This window comes from Acartia tonsa, chromosome 3 (genome assembly GCF_053477335.1).
Source record: "Acartia tonsa isolate MP-2025a chromosome 3, ASM5347733v1, whole genome shotgun sequence".
Classification (NCBI taxonomy): Eukaryota; Metazoa; Arthropoda; class Copepoda; order Calanoida; family Acartiidae; genus Acartia; species Acartia tonsa.
Genome location: NC_137262.1, coordinates 61,051,701 through 61,073,955, shown reverse-complemented (window position 1 = coordinate 61,073,955; position 22,255 = coordinate 61,051,701). Strand labels below are relative to the sequence as shown.

General features: G+C 28.9%; 2 protein-coding genes across 2 annotated transcripts; both read right to left on the bottom strand.

Annotated features, from left to right (window-relative positions):
- Window positions 1–66: 66 nt before the first annotated feature.
- Window positions 67–4,849, bottom strand: LOC145314995 (uncharacterized). The gene is made up of 7 exons (XM_080155063.1): window positions 4,727–4,849; window positions 4,184–4,255; window positions 4,003–4,060; window positions 3,534–3,632; window positions 2,970–3,068; window positions 1,004–1,102; window positions 67–194 (listed from the first exon to the last, which is right to left on the bottom strand). The coding sequence occupies exons 1-7, from the start codon at window positions 4,829–4,831 to the stop codon at window positions 85–87; spliced, it is 642 nt and encodes a 213-aa protein (XP_080011189.1). The 5' UTR covers window positions 4,832–4,849; the 3' UTR covers window positions 67–84.
- Window positions 4,850–5,404: 555 nt separating this feature from the next.
- LOC145314993 (astacin-like metalloprotease toxin 2) lies at window positions 5,405–19,190 on the bottom strand. The gene is made up of 10 exons (XM_080155062.1): window positions 19,170–19,190; window positions 12,002–12,053; window positions 11,891–11,929; window positions 8,531–8,561; window positions 8,146–8,217; window positions 7,940–8,004; window positions 7,542–7,643; window positions 6,898–6,957; window positions 6,025–6,082; window positions 5,405–5,540 (listed from the first exon to the last, which is right to left on the bottom strand). The coding sequence occupies exons 1-10, from the start codon at window positions 19,188–19,190 to the stop codon at window positions 5,405–5,407; spliced, it is 636 nt and encodes a 211-aa protein (XP_080011188.1).
- Window positions 19,191–22,255: the final 3,065 nt, after the last annotated feature.

Sequence of the window (22,255 nt, the reverse complement as noted above, 5' to 3'; positions counted from 1 at the left end):
ATAATGAAAGAAAGAAAAGGAGCATATAATACAGAAAAAGAATATATTAAGTTAGAAAAATGAGTAAACTAAACCAATTAAATATTAGTTCCCACCATAAACATTCTTAGCCTCTACATTAGCATTGTTTTCTAATAATAATTTGATAACTTCAAGGTGTTTTTTCTCAACTGCATAGATAAGACTGGTTCTCCCTAGAGCATTTATATATATTTATAAACATACAGATGTTTGAACCTAAATATAGAAATGTAACAACACAATATTTGCTTATATACAAACAATAGCTAAAGGGTGAGCAAAAAAAAATGCGTACCTTTTTAAAATTGAAATTGCGCGGCTTGTGTTAATAGTAGAAAAATGTTATGCATACCGTTAGAACCGCTAAAAAGTCTATTTTTTGGAAATATAAGAATGATTCCTGTGCTACGCATAGTCTAGGAGCTACATGTTAAAATGTCCCAACTGATGTAAAACTTGACTTGCGAGTAAATTTTAAAATATAACTAAAAATTAGAGAAGATATTTTGCAAAAAGAGATGCCTACATTTTTTAATTTCAAATTGCGCGGCTTGTGTTAATAGTAGAAAAATGTTACGCATACCGTTAGAACCGCTATGAACTGTATTTTTTGGAAATATAAGAATGGTTCCTGTGCTACAAATAATCTAGGAGCCAGATGGTAAAATGTCCCAAAATTTACTCGCAAGTCAAGTTTTAAGTCAGTTGGGACATTTTAACACGTAGCTCCTAAACTATGCGTAGCACAGGAATCGTTTTTATAATTCCTAAAAATAGACTTTTCAGCGGTTCTAACGGTATGCGCAGTATTTTTCTACTATTAACACAAGCCGCGCAATTTCAATTTTAAAAAGGTACGCATTTTTTTTTGCTCACCCTTTAGATGTACAGAAAAAAAGAAAAAGAAAGGAAGTATTTATATATTAAGTTAGTAAGATAAATAACTTTATTATTTGATCAATAGATGAATATTAGTACTTACCATAAATATTCTTAGCCTCTAAATCAGCATAGTTTTCTAATAATAATTTGATAACTTCTAGGTGTCCATTTTTAGCTGCATACATTAGACTGGTCTTGCCTAGAGATTTACATGGTGATTTAAATAAAACTGTGTTTTCCATTTTTGTGAGACAACCAGAAGGAATAAAAAAACAAGGATATGTCCTTGAAAAAAATACATCAAATTTATTAAAGGTTTTTTTAATTATCTGTATAATGATATATAGTATTAAAAATGTGTATTAACCCTTACAGATCGGGGAGTGGGGGGATCTAAGAGCCCCCCCCCTCTTGTTTTTTCAATCTCATTTTTCTGTAGGTAAGATGGAGAGCTGTGACTTCATGACTTTTTAAGTTTAGTAATTATACGTCGGCAAGAGTTGATTTTATTAGGATATCTGGTCTGTGTTGGGTGTGGTGTCTGGTCAAAGTCAGTTGGGTGGCACCAAAATTAGAAAAAATTCTAAATAAATCTTAATTTCTATATTATGACTTTTGTGTATAAGGTAAAACAGTAAATTTTTTTTGGTGAATACTTAGATATCAATGACCTTCTGAGAAAAGTGGTGTTATGACCGTTTGACTGCTCCCTGACCGACTTTATGACCAATTTTTTGTCCGGCTTTTACTATAGACATATATCATGAATAGCATGGCTTCTATTACAGCTAGAGACCTAAAAATTTTTTTTGGTAAATCTTTGAGCAACAATAAACAGATAAAATTATTAATTGGTGCCGCCAACTGCTGTTTTACTGCCGTAACCGCCAAAAATGGCTGATTCCGTTATTTGCCGTTTTTCGGTGATGATCAGAAAAAGTAATTTTTTTGTTATGAAAAATAAAAGTTCGTCCTAAAATTTGATTATCCTAGCTGCAAAATTGGCCGCTCTACAGGTAGATGCATCAATAAGACATAAGGGACTTCACATCTCATCATTTCCTTTTCTTTCCTTTGAATGTTACAGATTAAAATATAAAAGAAGTATGAAAAGTAAATCATAGTTTGAGGTATATGGATTAGAAAGACCCAAACAAATGTCACTGAAAGTTAATATAAGTTATAAAATCTTTGCAGATTTTAGCCCTATAATTGGTTTATAGTAAAAGCCTAGGCATATGCATTTTTATTTTCATCATTTCTTCCTCAAATAAGAAGGTCTCATACCAGATATCAAGTCTGCTAATATTTACTAACATTTAAAATAACTAAGAATAAGCCTGTAAAAAAAGTATTAAAACACATTTTTGTACAACTGCAATATTTAAGGAAAGCTGAAATCAATAATTAAAGATATAACTTATTTATTCCTGATTTTCTACTAACAAATTAATTTATTTTGCAATATTAATTTTTGTTAGAATCATTTTTGCTCTGGTTTAGTTGAATTAGAAAATAATTTTAATAATCATTTTCTTCCTATTTTTAAATGTTTTCTACAAATGAATTTTTACTGTAAGGGCGAAAATGTTTGTTGAGACTTGAAATCTATTATTTTTATGTCAGAACTTGTAAAATTTATAAACAGTTCAGAAAATACAGGAGTGAGAAATATATCTATGTATAGAGAAATAACATGATGTTTAAATGTCTGATAAAAGATAGAATGACTTTTCTCTTTGTGCTAATTCAAATCTAAAAATAAAATTTATTTTATCTTTTGAAACCTAAATAAACAGAATTCTTATAACAACTGTACATAGCTAAAATGAATTAGAAAATAAAAAAAATAATCTTGCTTTGTGATCTCTTTAAAGATTAATATGTTTGGGGTCTGTAAGTTACATAGAAAAAATAAGATAAAACCTTCTCCTGTTCTTGTGGGGTTAAATCATAATTTTTTTTATAGGCAAATAAATGGTTTGATTTTACAGGTAATTTACTCAAAAGAGTTAAAAAGAATATTTATGCATGTAAAATCTAGATTGAATGAAACCTGTACTTACCATTAAAATCATCATCATCTACTGCATTGACATTAAATCCAAGAGTAATAAATTCACTCACAGTATCAACATCACCATCTTTAGATGCTTTAAACCATTCTAAATGCAATGATTATATGAGATATTTACTTAAACAAATTTAAAATGTTTAAACCTATGATAAAAATAATTACTTATCTGCCTTACAACTGACAGATAGGCAGACATTATTGTAAAAACATCTGAGAAGAAATAAGCCATATATATCAAATGGCAACTGAGAAAATACAAGAGACAGACAGATATACAATTAGATAGACTGACCTTGGGCTACAAATATAAGATTTGTATGATATACTATAAAAAATTTATAATGAATAATTTGTTTGGTCAATATGACTTCTGTAGTTTAATTTTGCCATGCAATCTATTATTCCTACTCACAAAATGCCCATAGTTAATAATTCAATCATGATTTTTTGGGGGTAAACACACATTTTTCTTAAAAATAGGGTAATGTCCAAGTTAAAAATTATGCATTCATGTAAAACCCAGATTAAATAATTAAATAAAATATGTACTTACTATCAAAATCATCATTATCCTCTGTGTTTTCATTTAATTCAACAGAAATGAATTCACTTACAGTATCAACATCACCATCTTTGGAAGAATTAAACCATTCTAAATACATTAATTGAAGGATTTATTTACTAAAACAAATTTCAGCATAAATGAATGTCTATATCCCAAAGTATTAAATGAACAAGTGATATATTTTTATTTCACCAACATGTTATTGTTTAACATTGGTTTTAAACTGTTAATAAAAAAATCTGTTAATTATCAAAAAATTTCAACAATCTCAGATGGTGTCAATACTGTCAAAATGAATATTTACTCAAAATCAAATATTACGTTATTTGCAATGGAATAAATAATTCATTTAAAAACATCTTAAAAAATAGTGCCATAGGGATATTTTTTTCATATTAATTTTCTATTTTACAAGATTTTATGATATAGTTTAGAAAACAAAACAGCTTATAGTTACCATTGTAGTTTAGAATTTTGGCATTTATTATTTTATTTTCATATTCCTTGTAAAACTTCTAAATTTAAAAAGATGAGTTATATATGACAAAATATATAGTAATCATATTGGTGATTTAGACATTTGAAAGAAACCCAAAATATTGATATTACAAATTAATTGAATAAAGATAATTCCATACCAAAGTAGTTTCATTGACAGTACAGTTATAAGCTCTTGATATTTCTACAATATCTGCAGGTGATAAACTTTCCTGCATTAAATACAATAATAGATACAAAAAAATATCAAAATTTTAACTATGAACACATGACAAATATAACATAAATTGTGTTTCAAAAATTTATAAGCATGACCCCTGTTGTTTTAAGATTTTGTAGTTTTTTTTTATTGTAAAAAGGTAATCAATTACAAACATTCTAACTTTGTGCCAAAAATAAGCTCAAAATTTTGGTTTTAGCTTACATAATTTAATATTGAAATTTTTTTCAGGAGTGCTACAAACTTACAAAATTTTTATGTCATTATAAAATGCTTCAAATTTGGAGTATTGTGTTAACATGTGGCAGTCATTCAGTATTTAGAAAGGTGTATTTCTTGTAGGCTTCCTTCCAGGGTCTTGTATATTTTAAAAGAAATTTTAGTGGAAATTTTTTGGCTTGTCTGCCTAGTTTTTTTAGGTAAAACATTTGATAAATAAAAATTAATTAGGACATAAGCTTACTGGATACTTCTCCAGAACATTATCATCCAACAAGACTCTATATTCTTCTTTTATCTCTATACATGTAGTGCTTGTTTTACAACCTGTTGTCTTTGGATAATGCATTATGCTGTAGAAGTCGTATATCGTCTAAATTCATTGAAAATATTTATACATATATTAAACACAATTTGCACCAGCCATTATAAGAGCATAAAATTTTAAATATTTGAGAACTAAGTCTATTATATAGGTCTGGATCTTTGTTAAAACCAAATGTTCAAAGAGTTATTAAGTATGTATACATTAAAGTGGGTTGATTTACCCCCTTTTTTTTATTTTTAATAACTTTTATTGTCGGCCAAGCTATAAATATGTAATTAAAAAGCTCTGAAACTTAAAAAATCGTTTTTACATAAAAATTGCAGTCAAAGTACCTATTTAAAGTTTCCTGGAGACCTGGAACTGCCTGATTTATTGTAATTTGATTTATTATAATTTGATCATATTTGCTGTTATCTAATGTCTCATGCCTATATTTTTTTAGACAAAATGAATTGAAAATGATTGCTAAAATCGAAATATATCTTCATGTCTTAGAATAGTGTAATTTTTTTAAAAATAGGTTGAAAAACATACTAACTTTAAAATAAAAAATTATTATAATTTTAAACAGAATCTTTGCTATGTCCCCAAAAGCTAGAAGTAAATAAAATAAATATTTTCACCACTTTCATTATAAGTTTCATTGTAGCTCTCTCTTTTTTTCATTGCACGTATAGCTGCTGATTCCACATTTTCAAAAATGATATTGACATAGTCATCTCTATCAGGCCTTAAACACAATAAATTTTTTTTTTAATGTTAATTTATTTAAATACAAGGCAAAAACAAATATCAACTTATTTCTCATACTGAACCCTAAACGTTTACCCCCTATCCCTAATATTTCACCTCCTGTAGGAGCTACAGGGTTAAATATTTCTTGTACTTTCCTATTGAAAAATTGAATTTTTGACTATACATAAGTCAAAAACATATTTTTCTTCTTCCTTTTTTTAAACAATCTGTGTTTTAGGTCCTTCTTTTAATTATTTTCACTGTTTTTATAAAGTAATCAGAAAAATAAGAGGGGTGGTTAAACTGGCTTTAGATGGAAAAAAGGCAATAAACTGCATCATTACTTAATCAAGAAAAAATCTTTCTTATCCTGACTATAGAAAAATTTGGCAAAAAAGCCATTCTTTAAGTAAACAAAAGATTTGAGATAAGGTTTAAAAATATTAATCATTTCAGGATTTTATTTGCATATAATTTACCTGTTTTGTTCATGAACCATTCCAATAACATGACCTAATTCATGCAATACTGTGCGGCCTGAGATAAACATTTTGATCACCTGACTAATAGGCAATATAATGTATAAACATAAGAAAACTATGCAGACTGGAAATAAAATACATTTATAATTCAATTGGTTATTCAGTAGTACCAGGTAAAGGGTGTTAAAAAAATAACCGATCGCTCACAATTTGAACCACCAAAAGTAATTCAAATCTTGGAGATAGACCCCATAATGTTTAGAGTTTTTGATGGGCCATGTAAAGACCTTTCTTTAGACACCTTACCGTGGTTTCTAACTCAATCTATGCCAATTTGACATAAAAAAGACATTCCCATCCAACTTTGAGGCATGACAGCTCTGTCTATTCCTAGTTCTTGGTGATTGCCAGGTCTTTCTTTTTGATGCCAAATTGGCTAAGATTGTGTTAGAAACCTTGTTAAGGTGTCTAAAGAAAGGTCTTTACATGCCCCATCAAAAACTCTAAACATTGTGTGGTCTATCTACAAGATTTTAAGTACTTATGGTGGTTCAAATTGTGAGCGATTGCTTTTTAAAAAGACAAATTTGTAATAAAATATGCACTTTCGGCAAATTTCTCTGCAAGGGCTAGGTCTTAAGCTCTAGGGCTCTGGAAGGGTGTGTAGATTCAAAATTCAATATTGTTTTCTCATTGTCATTGCTTGGGCATGAATTGTATTATTTTTTATTAGTTTTGGACTAAAACTGTAAGGTTTATATTGAATAAAGTGAAGCGATTAGTTTTTATTTTAACACCCTTTAGACAGATATCCTCTTACTTTTAAAAAGGAAAATAATCATATATTACTTAATTATCTACACTCATTACCATTATCTACAAAGCAGCTAAAACTTCCAAGATTTAAATTGGTGTCAGTTCCTGTAAATCCTATAACAAAATAAATCATTTTTTTTGATTGCTTTTTGGTTAATGTTTAATGTTAATTTTGAACTAAGGATCAACTCATAGACATTTCCTTGGCCAAACCAATGAGTAATGAACTGCTTAGCTTTACATAGCACTCCCCACCCCTAGCCTTTTTATTCCCATTAACCTTGTGAAAACCATTTCCATTTCTGTTTTGTTCCTAAAAAAGAGTAATATTTGATTTCCCCCCCCCCAAATTTACAATTAACATAATTTAAAATTAGTGTGGAGGATTTCTGTTATGTCAATGTTAAAAAAGTAAACCACTGTTAAAACTTTGTCTCCTTCCTAAAAGTTGAATGGTACTTTACATAAACCATATCAGCCTTAATCATATCATTAGCAAGAGAGGCCAAAATGGAATGGTAGATTACATCAGCCATGAAAATATCATGAAAAAGAGAGGAGAAAATGGTTTCAACCTCTTAACTGAAGGATACTGTGGAATTTTCCCAATTTCATTGTAACAACCATAGTAATAATAAATTATAAGGACCATATACATATATCTAAACTTACTTTTCTTATTAGTAAAAATATATTACCTATTGTTGCTTTACATTCTTCTGGAGATTTTTTGTGAATTGCCAATTCTTGGGAGAAAAAAGTCTCTCCACTTGATTTTACATCACGGAACTTTATACAGCCTATTACAAATATATATTTTAGTTAATTTACAATTGTCTCTTTTATTAAGCTCTTATGTAATTACTTCATTTTAAAAGATTACTTCTTATGGCTTTTTTTGATCATGGAAAGAAAACGAAGGAGCAGGGTTAGGAAATTAGCCCTGCAGTGTTAAGCCCCCCAGGGTCTCAAAATAGGAGAAATGTTACTGTGAAAATACAATGAAACCCTTTAATTTAATTTCCATAATCCTTTTTTCTACTAATGACAGAAAATGATATTAATGGGAGAGCTAAAAATAAGAAAAATTCTATACCCTCTGTCTGTGTTTCAATTTTCTTCATCTGAGTAACTACCAACTTTTTCTCATCCTCAGTGTATCTTTATAATTATAATTGTTCTTATACATTTTCATTTATTCAAAATATATCATAAATGACAACTACAAAGTTAGTAAAAAAATCAAGACAAAACTGAGTATCAAAAAATAACCACTAAACATTTTTCGCCAAAAATTAGCACCTCCTTCCGAATTTCTCTTCATCAAGAAATTTGTAATGTATTGTACCATTTTGCCATAACTTGCTGCTATTTCTAAGAATGTAGATAATATAACAAAAATATGAAATAATATAAATAATAAACTTATTTAACCCTTTTATTGGGGTGCTCCTAAAAATCCTATTCCAGGAACCTTTCTCCTGCTATATCAGAAACTATGAGAGATATCAAGATATACTTAAAAGCAAAGTTAATTATTAAAATTCAACAAGATTGAAAATAATTTTATTCCAGTGGCAATTTTATATACTGTTACAAGACTGTTATTTAAAAGACAATCATGATAGAAAGTTTTAAAAAGTTATTACAGTGTATTTAATGCCCTCAATAGGGTGATTAACATTACCTTACAAATGAATATCCATAGTTATCATCACCTGCAATCATAATAGCATTATTTTTACTTATATATTTATATATGAGGTGCATTATTTGCCAAGTATACCACTTTTCTGCACTACCCCTCCAATTTTGTTAATACTCTATATTTTGGTCCATTGGGTGATTCAAGGATGCTGGATGGCCATAAAAGATTTTCTGAGTACCTGGATGTCAAGATATCTAGCTATCTATGAAGGTAGGCAACAAAAATTTAAAAAACACCCATTTTTTCACAATTTTAAATTTTTTCATCAATATTTCATCCAACCTATACATTTTATACACCAAAATGATTGTTTATTCATGTAAAAGCACACGTAATGCTATTTTTGCCAAAACTCAAGTTTTACAGGGTGTCCAACAAAAAGTGTATTTTGGATATTAAGCGTATTACCCAAAATACAAGTCCACAAAAAAAATCATTTTTTTGGGCTTAAATCCTGTGTTTTATCTGTGGGCATATGTGGTATATAATGGCTTGGACTATAAGGTTGTCAAATTTCACTTTGAGACAGCCAGTAAATGTGATTTTTGCGTCTGTAAAGCTAAAAATTGGTCCAAATTGGCTATTTCAAATTACTCTAATATGTGTCTAAGTATGTTTGGCCATAGTGTTTTCTGACCAGATCAATATTTTCCTATTTTTTGGACACCCTATATTTTCAAAAAACTATATAAATTTTTTTCTTGTATTTTTAAATTTTTTTTTCTATTTTTAAGTTACTTATTACTGTCATATAGTTACAAATTTTGACTAATAACAATAATATGTGCCTATTTTACAAATTTTTACACTTTTGGGACACCCTGTGCATGTTTTTAAATTGATGTTTTGCCGTTATTCAACGTCAAAGGCGAAATTTTTGACGTTTTTTGTCGTTCCCAAGGATTTAATGGGCATTTTTGGTACAAAGACGTTAATTTATCAACATCTCCCTGAAATTCTATTATTTAGGTAATTTAATTTAATAAATTTCATATTAAGTATTATTTTTTTGTGCATCTAATCTTTTGTTGAGATGGATTTCAATTGTTAAAACAAGAAAATGAAGTGAATATAATATAAATAATTGATATAACATAAGTAATAAAAGAAACATAAATCATGTGCAATTGAAATTCCTTTTGACAAAAATTGGTTGGATATACAAAAAATTTTACTTCACATTTAGTAAATTAAATTACCTAAATAAAAGTATTTCACAGTTATCTTAATAAATCAACGTCTTCTTACCAAAAATGCCATTGAAACCTCAGGAACAGCAAAAAATGCTAGAATTCCGCCTTTGGCCTTGAATAACGGCAAAACAGTTTGCTGGAGGCGGTTGATGCATAAATAACAAATGATGTGCCTTAAAATTTTCTAAAAAAAATGAAAAAATAGTCTATGGCCCTACAAAGACTCCTTCCCCCCAAAAATGTGCAAAAACCACCATTTTTTAAAAACATGCACAGGGTGTCCCAAAAGTGTGAAAATTTGTAAAATAGGCACATATTAATGTTATTAGTCAAATCTGTATCTATGTGACAGTTTTAAACTGTTTATAACCTATTTTTGAATGGGGGGTCAAAAATATACTAGGACACCTATAGAATCAGACTGCAGAGCCCAAATTTGAATTGAGTCCCCAATAAACTTTTTTTGGGGGATTTAAAAAATAATTTTTAGTGTTGCTGTAATCATTTTGACCGAAGCAAAGGCTCTTTTTTTACTTCAGGTAATATTGTGGCTTACAGAACATTTTTATATAATTCACTTTATTTTGATACAATAAAAAACATTACTCTGTTCATTGGAAATAATTTTTTTTTCCAAAAACATTAATTTCATTGAAAAATCTAACATTTACAATAAAACAAATGATTCTGAAATCTAACCAATAAGAAGTCTTGTTTTATTTCAATTCCTAACAATTCAAAAAAAGAGTGTTTTCACAAAGTGACTTATTTCCAATGTAGTTATATAATTTTTATTTAATTAAATTGAAAAGAATGAAACCATACGCATAAAAGATACATTCTTTTTAAAATTATTTTAAAAAATAAGTTTTAATAATCTTATTTTATAACGCATTTGTATATGTGACAAAAATAAATTTGTTGTACTGCATAAACATTTGTTGTCATTTAACCCGTTACAGCCATTTTTTATGTTTTTAAGATAAGTGAGAGAACACAAACATGTTAATGTTAATTCCTTGATATATTATAAAGAATTAACTTTTTAGTGAATTTTTATAGTAAAATCATAAGGCCTAATTTTACTCTATATCAGAATACAATATTTATGAAGCAAAACACTCTAAAAGCTATGAATTTTACCCAAATAAAAAAAGACCTTTAGCTTCGGTCAAAATGATCAAGGCAACAGTAAAAATTAATATTTAAATCCCCCCCAAAAAGTTTATTGGGGATTTTATTCAAATTTAGGCTCTGCAGTCTGATTCTACTGGTGTCATAGTATATTTTTTATATACGTTTTAAAAATAGGTTAAAAACAGTTTAAGTAACTTAAAAATAAAAAATAAAAATTTTTAAACCAAAAAAAATTCTCATATTTTGAAAATACAGGGTGTCCAAAAAAGGGTGCTTGATCTGGTCAGAAAACACTATGGCCAAATATACTCAGACACATATTAAAGTAATTTGAAAAAAATAGCCAATTTGGACCAATTTTTAACTTTACAGACGCAAAAATCACATTTACAGGCTGTCCCAGAGTGAAATTTGTCAACCTTTTAGTCCAAACCCTTATATACCACATATGCCCACAGATAAAACACAGGATTTAAGCCAAAAAAATGATTTTTTTTGGACAGGTATTTTAGGTATTACGATAGATATCCAAAATGCACTTTTGTTGGACACCCTGTAAACTTGAGTTTTGGTCAAAATAGCATTACATGCGCTTTTTACATGAATATACAATTATTTTGGTGTATAAAATGTATAGGTTGGATAAAAGATTGATGAAAATTTTTTTTTTTAAATTGTGAAAAAATGGGTGTTTTAAAATTTTTGTTACCTACCTTCATAGATAGCTAGATATCTAGACATCCAGGGACATTTTTTTGGCCATCTAGCATCCTTGAATCACCCAATGGACCAAAATATAGAGTATTAACAAAATCGGAGAGGTAGTGCAGAAAAGTGGTACACTTTGCAAATAATGCACCTTGAGTTTTAAATTACTAGTATAATAAATATGTATATGCTGAAATGCAAATAGTTACATTATTTATAGTTTTAAGGTTTTTTTTAAAGAACTAAATATTATAAACCTTCTTATAATAAATAATTTTAAACGTTAAAAATCACAAATAACCTGTAGGATCAATTTTATCATCTTCCAATGGAAAGGAATCTGTAAAAAATCATATATAAAAAGGTATAAAATATCTTATATACTATTATTGGTATACAAAATAAATCATACCTATATTTTTCATCTGTAGAACTAAAGTAAACAAAGTAAAGAATATCATTCTCTGAAAACAAATTTATTTTGTAGCAAATATCTTCTTTGTTTAATGAGTGTTATTTTTTGTGATTTAATCTAAAAACTTTTTTTTCTCTGAGCATTCAAATTAATAAGTAGTAATAATTAATAAAATTTTACAGTTATTTTAAAATCTATATTGATTGGATTAAAAACTAAAATTTCTGGTATTTTTACTATTAGTAAAATAAGGGTTATAAATTAAATATAGTGCAAAAAGTTACATAATTTAAAGAAAAAAGTACCATTAAAAAACTTTAAATTCAACAATTTTAACACATTTTAATAGTCAATAATTAAATACATAAAATCATGTGTATACTAATCAAGATCACTTCTACATACACCTTACAAGAAACCACTTAATCCTTAAAAACATGTTTTGAAATTGAATTGTAGAGCTTATTTTAGCAGACCCAACTCAACAATTAACAAAAAGGGTTGTTTTTTGCAACAACTAAAATTTAACCATTTTAATAGCTAATTATTTTATAAATTGCATTTTTTTTTAGCTGTTATTTAATTTTGGTTTATTTTGTATAAAAATTATATGACAGTCGTGCTTTGGTTCCTTTGTACTTTAATGAAAAAAATATTAGATTAAAACTAGTTTTGTTAGACCCAAGGGGCCACAGGCATTGGTTAACAAAACTGATATTAATTTTAAAATTTTTACTTAAATATTCTTGGAAAATTGTCTGTATTACAATGCTATACATGCTTTTATATTATGACTGAAAACTGGTTCTTACCTGTGGCTATTTATCAGTTTCAAAGCCATACTGAATATTATATTCTTCATTTATGCGTTTTGTAGTTTTATTGTAAGGTACAACAGCTGCACCTAATTTCTCTAATTTAAGTCACATCACCTTTTAAAACTTTTAAGACATTTAACCAAGACAATAGAATAGAGTACAATAAGTACTTTTCAAATTGAATACATAAAAACAAAAGAACCACAAATATATATAACTTTTTATTGTTAAAACTTATTTTTTTTATGCTCATTATGTTTATCTTTAAAAGGTAAAATAATATAAGTCATTAATACTTGTTTGTTTTTACCATAACAACCCCCCCCCCTTTATATGTAATTAAGGTTTGATCCACAGAAAAAAACCCTTACTACTTTAAATAATAGGATACATAATGACTAGTCAGTCTTTTATAGACATATATACCTATAATACATTTTAATCTTATTAAGTCATGTCCTACAGTTCCTAAGCATTTAAAGAGTACTCAGGACTTTAAAGGAAAGTAAAAAAAAATTGATATTTATCACATCTTATCATAGACAGCTTAGACATAGATTTGGGCTATTTCATTTATAAATTTAAATCTTGGGAAGGTTCGGGGCCATTTTATTTGTCTTTCCATACTACTTTTTAAAAAGAGCCTCTAGATGCTCTAGGTGCGCAGCAGCTAGTGACTTTTTTATTATTAGTGTAAAAAAAGTCAGTAACAAGTACTTTATTTCAAGGAAAACAATTACAATAAATTTGTTTCTAAAGATAATTTTAATTTAATTGCATTTAAGTAGTAGATATAAGTATAATTAGTAAGATATAATAAAATACTTAAAGGATGACAATTAATAAAAAAAAATTAACTTCTTACTTTAATGCAGAATTATCTTTTTTTAGTACATTGGTTTACTGTTCTTTTTCCAGACAAAATTAGGCTATATTTATTTTCTCAAATGTTTGATTAATAATCATTTTGATCATCCATATATCTCTGAGTGTTAAGAAGCCGTGCCCAGTTAAAATCAGGGATTGAGAGAACATTGAACTATAAATTGCATTGGTATCTAATTTTTATAAACATTTTTTTGTATGCTCTAAAACTTTCTTTACTTTAATTAAATTGTAATTTGATAGTTCCAAACTTTTCAACCAATAACTTTATTCTACAAAAGTGATTTCGTTCATCATCATTGGATATGTACATCAATTTATTATCCATTTTCTTATCCTTTAATATTCCTGAGTTCAAATACATAACGTAACCAACCAGACGGACAAGTTTTTTTATTGCCTACCATAATGGATATATTATTACTTGGATGTTACACCTGATTTTCATGTACTATGATTAATTGTTATACACAAGGTCTCAAAAAACGGTAACCCACACTCTTTCCCTTTCTTTAACCCATCCCCTCCTTTCTTACTGGATGTATGAACTGACCAATAAATGAAGTCTATGTAAGCAACCCAAATTGACAATTTTTCCTCTGTTATAATATCCATATCCACGTATATTATATATCTATTTTTACCATTTTCTTTTCAGCTTTATTTTTACCTCCATATTGTCTTTTGTGTAGAAGTCACTAGGTATTTGAAGGGATAAGACAATGAACAATAAATTGATATACATCCACACTGCACTGATGTTAAACAAAATGGAAATTCTATAAAATATTGGCTATAAAGTTTGCCAAATACATAAATAAGTTTAAATTGGATAAATCTGTGCTTTCCCACAAATGTTTTATCAAGCACTGAACCCCCACACCCTTACTTTTTAAATGTATGGAAAATTATGCATAGTAAATGGTCTAACTCTGCGGGACCTATGACTACGGGGCTTCCCAATTTAATCTAACCAAATACCCTAGTACCCTACCCTCATTTTCAATTTACTTATACAATGTTAAACAATGGATTTTCAGGCTACATAAATCCCAGGATATAGATTAAACTTAATGGTTGAAACTTTTTGACACTCAACTTAATGAACAGACCAATCAAAATTAACCCAAAGTTGTTTGCCACCCTAACCGCTGAACCAATATGGTTCTCCTCTAAAGTGAACATTCTCCTTGAAACATAAAGACCCTAAATGCAAGGGGCGCAGAATAAAATTACAGAGTAGTTGAGGAGTGGGGGGAGGGGTAATTATGCTTGACCTAAATTGTAATAAATAAAGCGGAGGAGGAGAATTGTTTGTTCCATGGATAAATAAATAGATTTTCCAAAATTAATGTGTTACATCATCCGATTGCATCACACAGGGCCCCAACTATATTTGTCAGGGAGGGATGGGACATTGTGCCAAAACTTTAATAGTAATTTTTTCTTATTTGTTGGCCCAAGAACTTTTGTGACTTTTTGGTTGGTTTATAAACATAAGTGTCCAAACGTTTCAACCACTAATTTAATTCTACAGAATGGGTTATTTTGTGTATCTTCTTTGGGGTTGCACATCAATTTATCGGCTATTGTCTTATCTCTTTATATTCTTTATCATCATCTGATTGCATCACACAGGGCCCCAACTATATTTCTCAAGGAGGGAGGTGACTTTGGACTGTTTATTACAATAGTCCCCAAACTTTTCTAGTATTTTTTTCTTATATGTTGGCCTAAGAACTTTGGGGACTTTTTGGTTGGTTCATAAAGTTGAGAGTCCCAACGTTTAACCACTAATTGTAATCTTCATAGTAAAGTAATTTTGTGTCCTTATATCAAACCTTTTGCACTATGGGATTTACAGCCCATTGTTCTTTCCCTCCCTACAAATATAATATAATCTTAATCTATAATTTGATGTACATACCCAATTATGATACACAAAATTACCCCCCTGTAGATTAGAATTAGTGGTTGAAACATTTGAGCAATCAAGTTCAAGAACCAACCAATGTAATTCTGTAGATTATAATTATTGGTGGAAACATTTGGACTTTCAATAAGGTGGGTTGATATTGGAATCAGTGAATTTATAAAGTTGGCCAATATAATATAGCCCTTTTTATCCGAGAAAATTGTATTTTAAATTTAAAATATGTTTTTATAAGCCTCGCAGATATAAAAACAAATATCATTATTTTTTAAGATAGTGACGTCATGTAAGGTTTCGTGATTTTTCAAAAAATATTAAATATAAGTATTTTTTTTCTGTTTAGCTACTAAACGGTAAAATCTACATAAAAAATTAACCCATTTTTGAATTAGTCAACCCTAAAAACCCCCATTTCGATATATAATACTTATTACTTCACACATAGATTTACGGAAATATTAGAAATTGACCTATAAACTAACTATTAAGAATAAGGTAGGTTAAGATATGACAAATTAGTATATAATACGTAAGGGATTCGGCACTAAAAAAGTGTTTCTTTAAGCTGGTTAATATAACAATAAACCCCCAACCACCCCCTTTTTCCCTCCCCTCCTAATGTAGGAATGACCTGACCAATAAATTATATAAATATTAGCAACCTTAATTGACAAAAAACTTTCCCTTCTGATAAAATCCACATATTCTATATCCATTAATTGTTTTCAGCGAAGCTACTCTATAATTTACTTTGTATGTCTGTCAGTCAGTCTGCCAAAAACTTCAAGTGCTATTATCGTATTTTAATGCAGAGTTTACCAAATAATATTTATCCACAGAAAGGTAATTTTATTTTTCAAATTATTGTTCATTGTCAAATCCCTTAAGAAGAGTGCTGGTATAATGGAACTTGTTCCTTATTTTAATGGTTCTTATGATTTTTTTAATGGTTTATATGATTATTAATTCATTACAGGTACCGAAAGTTTTATAACCTCGTTGGTTCTGAAACTATGGGTAACTCCTAATTTATTAAATTTTGATTAGTTTGTTTATAATCATTGGAATGTATAACATTTTATTGTCCATTGTCATATTCCTTAAGATCCCTTTTATTGTAGCTTTAAATATTTTTTCTCTTTAATAATTATGACAGGGATGGAGGGGACATTGGAATATAATTTATACTGGTCCCCAATATTTCATAAAATAATATCATTTGTTGGCTTTACAAATCTACAATGTTTAACTTTTCCACCAATGATTTTAACTTACATTGGGCAATTTAAATTTATTAATCATCCATTGTCTTATCCCTTAACATCCCTTATGTTAAACTCTTGGTAAACTAATTATTTTAATAACCTATGTCTCTCAGGGATAAAAGGGGATTAAGACTATGGATGATAAATTGATATACATTATACATTCCCAATGATGATAAACGAAATTATTGGCTAAATAGTTTGAACACTACTATTTTGGAAACAATGAATCAAAATTTAATAAAAATACTCAAAATAATTCTTAAGCTGAATCTATCATGATACACAATTGCATCCTTGAAAATAAGTGGAATAGAATATTTATCAGTTCCCACTTCCCTAAAAATCATAGTAAGGGGGGATGGAGAGGTGTTAAAACTTGATGCAAGACAAAAATAAAAGGAAAAAACATGACTTTATTATTATAATTAAATAAAATACAGCCATCTTTAAAAAAATGAAAATATTATGATATTTGATAAAAAAAATGTGTTGTATCTTTTTAGATATCCTTTCCGGCTAGTTTATTTTCAGGTTATCGTTTTTGTGGTTAAATTTACGTGCATTTTGATAGGTTTTTTATTATTGTGGCTTAAAAAATAAGAAAGTTAGGATTTTGAGCTTCTACACCAAAACAGCGAATTTTGGATTAGCTGCGCGAAAATTGTTATTTGAGTTAAAATGATTTTTTAAGTTTCAGGGCCTTTGAAATACACATTTATAGCTTGGCCAACTTGAAAAAATGTGAAAATCAAAAAAAAGGGTGAAATCAACCCGCCTTAACTTTCAACTAAATGAATCAACCAATTAAAATTGATAAAAGTTGTCCAAGGTTGTTAAGCTAAGGAATAGGAAAACATTATTTTAAGACATTATTACAACTTTTCATAAACAGCCCTAAGTCCCCTCCCTTACTGCATTTTAAAGCTAATGCTTGCATTTATTTATATAAAATAATAAAAAAAACTTTAGAATGCAGATTATTATATTTAAAAAAAGAAAGATTATTATATTATAAAGAACAAATAATTCTCAAAATTTTGAGAAATTTATTGTGGCATAAGGCAATTTCAAACTCCTTTTCAGTCTAAGTCACAAAATAAAAATACAATAACTATAATCTAAACCCCAAATCTCTAATTTATTATCAACATAATTAAAGAGAAAAAAAACAGTGGTAGTTGTTGTTAGAGAAGTTATGCTATTATGGAAGTTTCAGTGGTGGTTGATGTTGGAGAAATAGTTGTTACCAGGGTTTCAGGGGTTTCTAGAATAGTAAGAAACAATTTATTTAATACTTTACACTAAGTCTTATTGAAGCTATGACCCAAAATGTATGATATGTAATTGTAAAGAATTTTAAAACAATTGGGTTGGAGGTTTCTGTGCTAGCTAGGAACTTTAAGGGAAACTAGCGGCTATACTACAAGAGGCCTCTAATGGCATTTTAAATATTTTTTCTTATTTGAATATCTAATTTTAGAAACAATTTGTATATTTCTTTATTCATGTTACTATAACACTAGCAACGTCCTGCAGTAATATTTTATTTGACCATTTCTCTTGTGAGGGAGATGGTATCCTAATATAAAGTAGTTATAAACCTTCCCAGGACCAATGAGAAGCTAGCCTGTAAAGAATAACTGTATTGGTTCAGCAGTAAGTGAGATCCTTTGGTAAAAGGGGAATCCAAACATCATATTTTCCAAAAAATAAATATTTACATAGAGTGGTGAGATGTCAAAGGTCGAATCATGAATTATATTTCTGCCTTTATAAAACTGTTTCAACCTCCTAACTGTCTGAATCTGTCTTTATTTACTAATTAGTTAACTATCTAATGTGTCTCTAGCATCTAGGGGCTATATATTGGAAGGGATATGGCAGATAAATATTTGAAAACCATACCCCAGCTAAAACCATTTGAAGCTGCCTAGAACTTCTCTGTCAAGGAGGACCATATCAGTTCAATGGTAAGCAAGATCCTTTGCTACAGAAAAAAAAGCATTCTACTTATATGCTCAGTGTTGATCATTGTGTAGATCTTTCTTACACTACTGTGTCTGTCTGTCTATAATGCTAATGAAAATTGGGTATAATGTATGGATAAGTTTTTTTAATTAATGATTCTAAATTATAGAATATATACTATAATTGATTTCAATTAATTTGGTGAACTTTACATCTATGATTGTTTACATTTCTTTATTAAGCTTATAACTTATTATGTTCTTATATAAACAGAAAAAGATATAAATTGTTACCTTTTCCTTCAGAACACACATTCTCAATCTCATCTAATGATATTTATAATTATGTATGCAATATTTAAATTTATTGTTTTAAATTATTTCACTAAATTGAAATCACACCCTACTTATATGATGAAAAATACAGAAGCTACTCTAAAACGTCTTTATAAAATAATATGACTAAAACTGAAAGAATAACTTTATTGTCCCTACATTCATAGATCAGATAAAATTTTTTGGTTAAATAATCATTACCAAAAATGATACATTTATTTTATATTATTATGTATTTTGCGTGGAAATTGTGAGAATTATATTAAATTGTTTGATACTATTTTAATATTTACTTGCTCATATTTAGATTAGATTTAGAAATAATAACTTACCTATATAGACTTCACCAGCATAACACGTCCAAGCACCATGACAATTACCTAAATATAAATTAAAGGTTCTTAGCACTGCGTTATAGAATAAATTTGTCTCATTATTTTGCTTAATTCTATTTTCAAAGTAATAAGGTTTATGTTTGTTTCTTTTTTTTAAATCTTTGTCTTTTAAAATCTGACAACATCCAGAAATAGCAAATTACTAAAAAATTATGGATAAGAAAAAGAACAAATAGATTTTTAAAAAAATAAAGAATTGATTTATTGGATAAAAATTATGAAACTTTTATCACAACTAGAAATTTTATTTTGATACTGTTATGCATTCAATTACACCAAAGGCAACTAGAAATTTTATTTTGATACTGTTATGCATTCAATTACACCAAAGGTATGGGAAAACATGTGAAAAACATAAAAGTAGCCTAAAACATGCTTATGAACAGTCCAATTACTATGGATGTTTCCTTAGAACTAATGAAAATTAAATTTGATATCCTTATCATAAAAATTTTTTAATTAGACCAAAAAAACCAAAGATATTTTGAAAAATAATGAATATAAAAATAACCTAAAACCTGATAAAAAGCAGTCCAACTGCCATAGATATTTTTAAGTTGATTATGCCCCTTAACCCTTAAAAGTCAATGGAAGGGGGGGGGGGGCACAGTAACACTATCCAGTTTTTTTATCTCATTTTCTGTGTGTGAAAGATATGGGTCTATAACTGAGTGACTTTTTAAATATGAGTATGACACATAACTAAGAGTTGGAATTTCTTTTATTATCTCCATCCTGGCGGGCACAGGATGCCAGTAAACCTGGCAGGGTCATCCAGGTAAAGAGCAAAAATATGTTTTGACTTAAACAAATTTTATCTTACCAAAATATTAAAATATCCTATAGTACTAAACCCTTTTGTAAAATATAGGTGTTCAAGTCAATTTCAGGTTACAGGTGTTGTCCTGCATGTCCTGATCCTCCAGGTCTCCAGAAATCTTTAAAAGTCTCATGTGACTGCAATTTTTGACTTAGAGACTGCAAATTTTAAACTTAAGCCTTTCTTACATGTCTATATATATTTAAATTTAAAAAAGATCCGCTGCCATTTTACCGCCAAATGCGGCAACTGGCAGCTTCCAAGTACAGCTGCTGCTGCTTAAATTTATTTTTTGAGATTTCTAATATAAAATTTACATAAAAATAAACATTTTCTGAAAAAATCAAACTGGGGACATGCACAAAATTTTTTAGCTCTCTAGCTCTAATAGGAGCTGTGATAATAGGGAGGAGATGTTGAAAGACCTACCTTGTACCCCCCTCCCCCTAACCAATAAATGTGCAGAAAGGAGTCCAACTGTTAAGGGTTAATGAGATCTTAAGCTTCTTACAAAAAACCTTCTAATTTATTAAGGATACTGCCTAACAACAAGGAAAAAAACAGGAAGTTAAAGTTTAAACTGATGAAACTAAGTAAACTCACATGGAAGGGGAAACCAATCAGACCGCCCATTTGTAAACTCAGTGCAGTTTCCATTTGTGGGTAAATCACAATTTTCATCTAAACACATAAAAATATATTTGACTATCTATTTCCTACATTTATTAATATATCAAGGAATAATTAAAAAATAGAAAATATTATTTAGATGATGCACATCATGTTCATAGTACAAGAATATCTTTCATATAATAAGGATGACAACAACCATAAAAGTAAAGCTCTAAAATCAGGCAGTAAAACAAACCAACATCAACACTTGTCAGAACTTAAATAACAAATATTGCTTGAACTAAACTGAATATGATTTGTTGCAAAAAGTTTTAAATACATGATTCTATTTAACCCTTTACAGTCGGGCCCCTTGCCGCACCTTAATCAGTCGGGGGGGGGGGGCGTTCAACGCCCCCCCTTATTATCTCAGTTCCTATTAGAGCTAGAGGGCTAAATTTTTTTGTGCAAGTCCCCTGTTTGATAATGAATTTCCGACCTTTAATAAGTCTAAGTCAATTTTCGCTTCCTTCACCCTTTTATTTAACAACCTTTGTTTTTAGGTCCTTTTTTACTTAAAAATTTCAAACGGCTGTATTTTTTTTATTTTTAAAGCTAGAAGAAATTTTTTTTGCAGAAAATGTTTTTTTTTGTGTAAATTTTACAATAGAAATATCAAAATATAAATTTCAGCGGCCGCAGCTGTACTTGGCAGCTGCCAGCCGCCGCAGTCGGCGGTCGGCGGGAAAACGGCGGCGGATCTTCATGAAATTTTAATACGTTATGTAGACATGTAAGAAAAGCTTAAGTTTAAAATTTGAAGTCTCTAAGTCAAAAATTGCGGCCACAGGAGCCTTTTAAAGATTTCTGGAGACCTGGAGGATCAGGACCTGCAGGATCATACCTGGAACCTGAAAGTTACTTGAACACCTGTATTTCATATAAGGATGTACTACTAGAGGATTTTTTAGTATTTTGGTATGATAAAATGCTTTGTTTTAGTCAAAAAAATATTTTTGCTCTTTACCTGGATGACCCTGCCAGGTTTGCTGGCATCCTGTGCCCGCCAGGATGGAGATATTCAAAAAATTCCAACTCTCAGTTATGTGTCATACCCATACTTAAAAAGTCAAGCAGTTTGGGCTCTTTATCTTTCACACACAGAAAATGAGATAGAAAAAACCGGAAGGGGGGGCGTTCAACGCCCCCAATAATTT

Bases quoted from the DNA above. Each gene is read 5' to 3' on its own strand.
- LOC145314993 (XM_080155062.1), bottom strand. From the start codon at position 19,190: ATGTGTGTTCTGAAGGAAAAG. The intron at 8,562-11,890 runs GTTATTTGTGAT...TTATGATTGCAG, and splicing joins TGATAAAATTGATCCTACAG to GTGATGATAACTATGGATAT. The intron at 6,083-6,897 runs GTAATGAGTGTA...TGTTTATCTCAG, and splicing joins TAGCTGCTTTGTAGATAATG to GCCGCACAGTATTGCATGAA.
- LOC145314995 (XM_080155063.1), bottom strand. From the start codon at position 4,831: ATGCATTATCCAAAGACAACAGGTTGTAAAACAAGCACTACATGTATA. The intron at 3,633-4,002 runs GTAACTATAAGC...TAATGTATTTAG, and splicing joins CAAAATTCTAAACTACAATG to AATGGTTTAATTCTTCCAAA. The intron at 1,103-2,969 runs GTAAGTACAGGT...GTAAATCTCTAG, and splicing joins AGATGATGATGATTTTAATG to GCAAGACCAGTCTAATGTAT.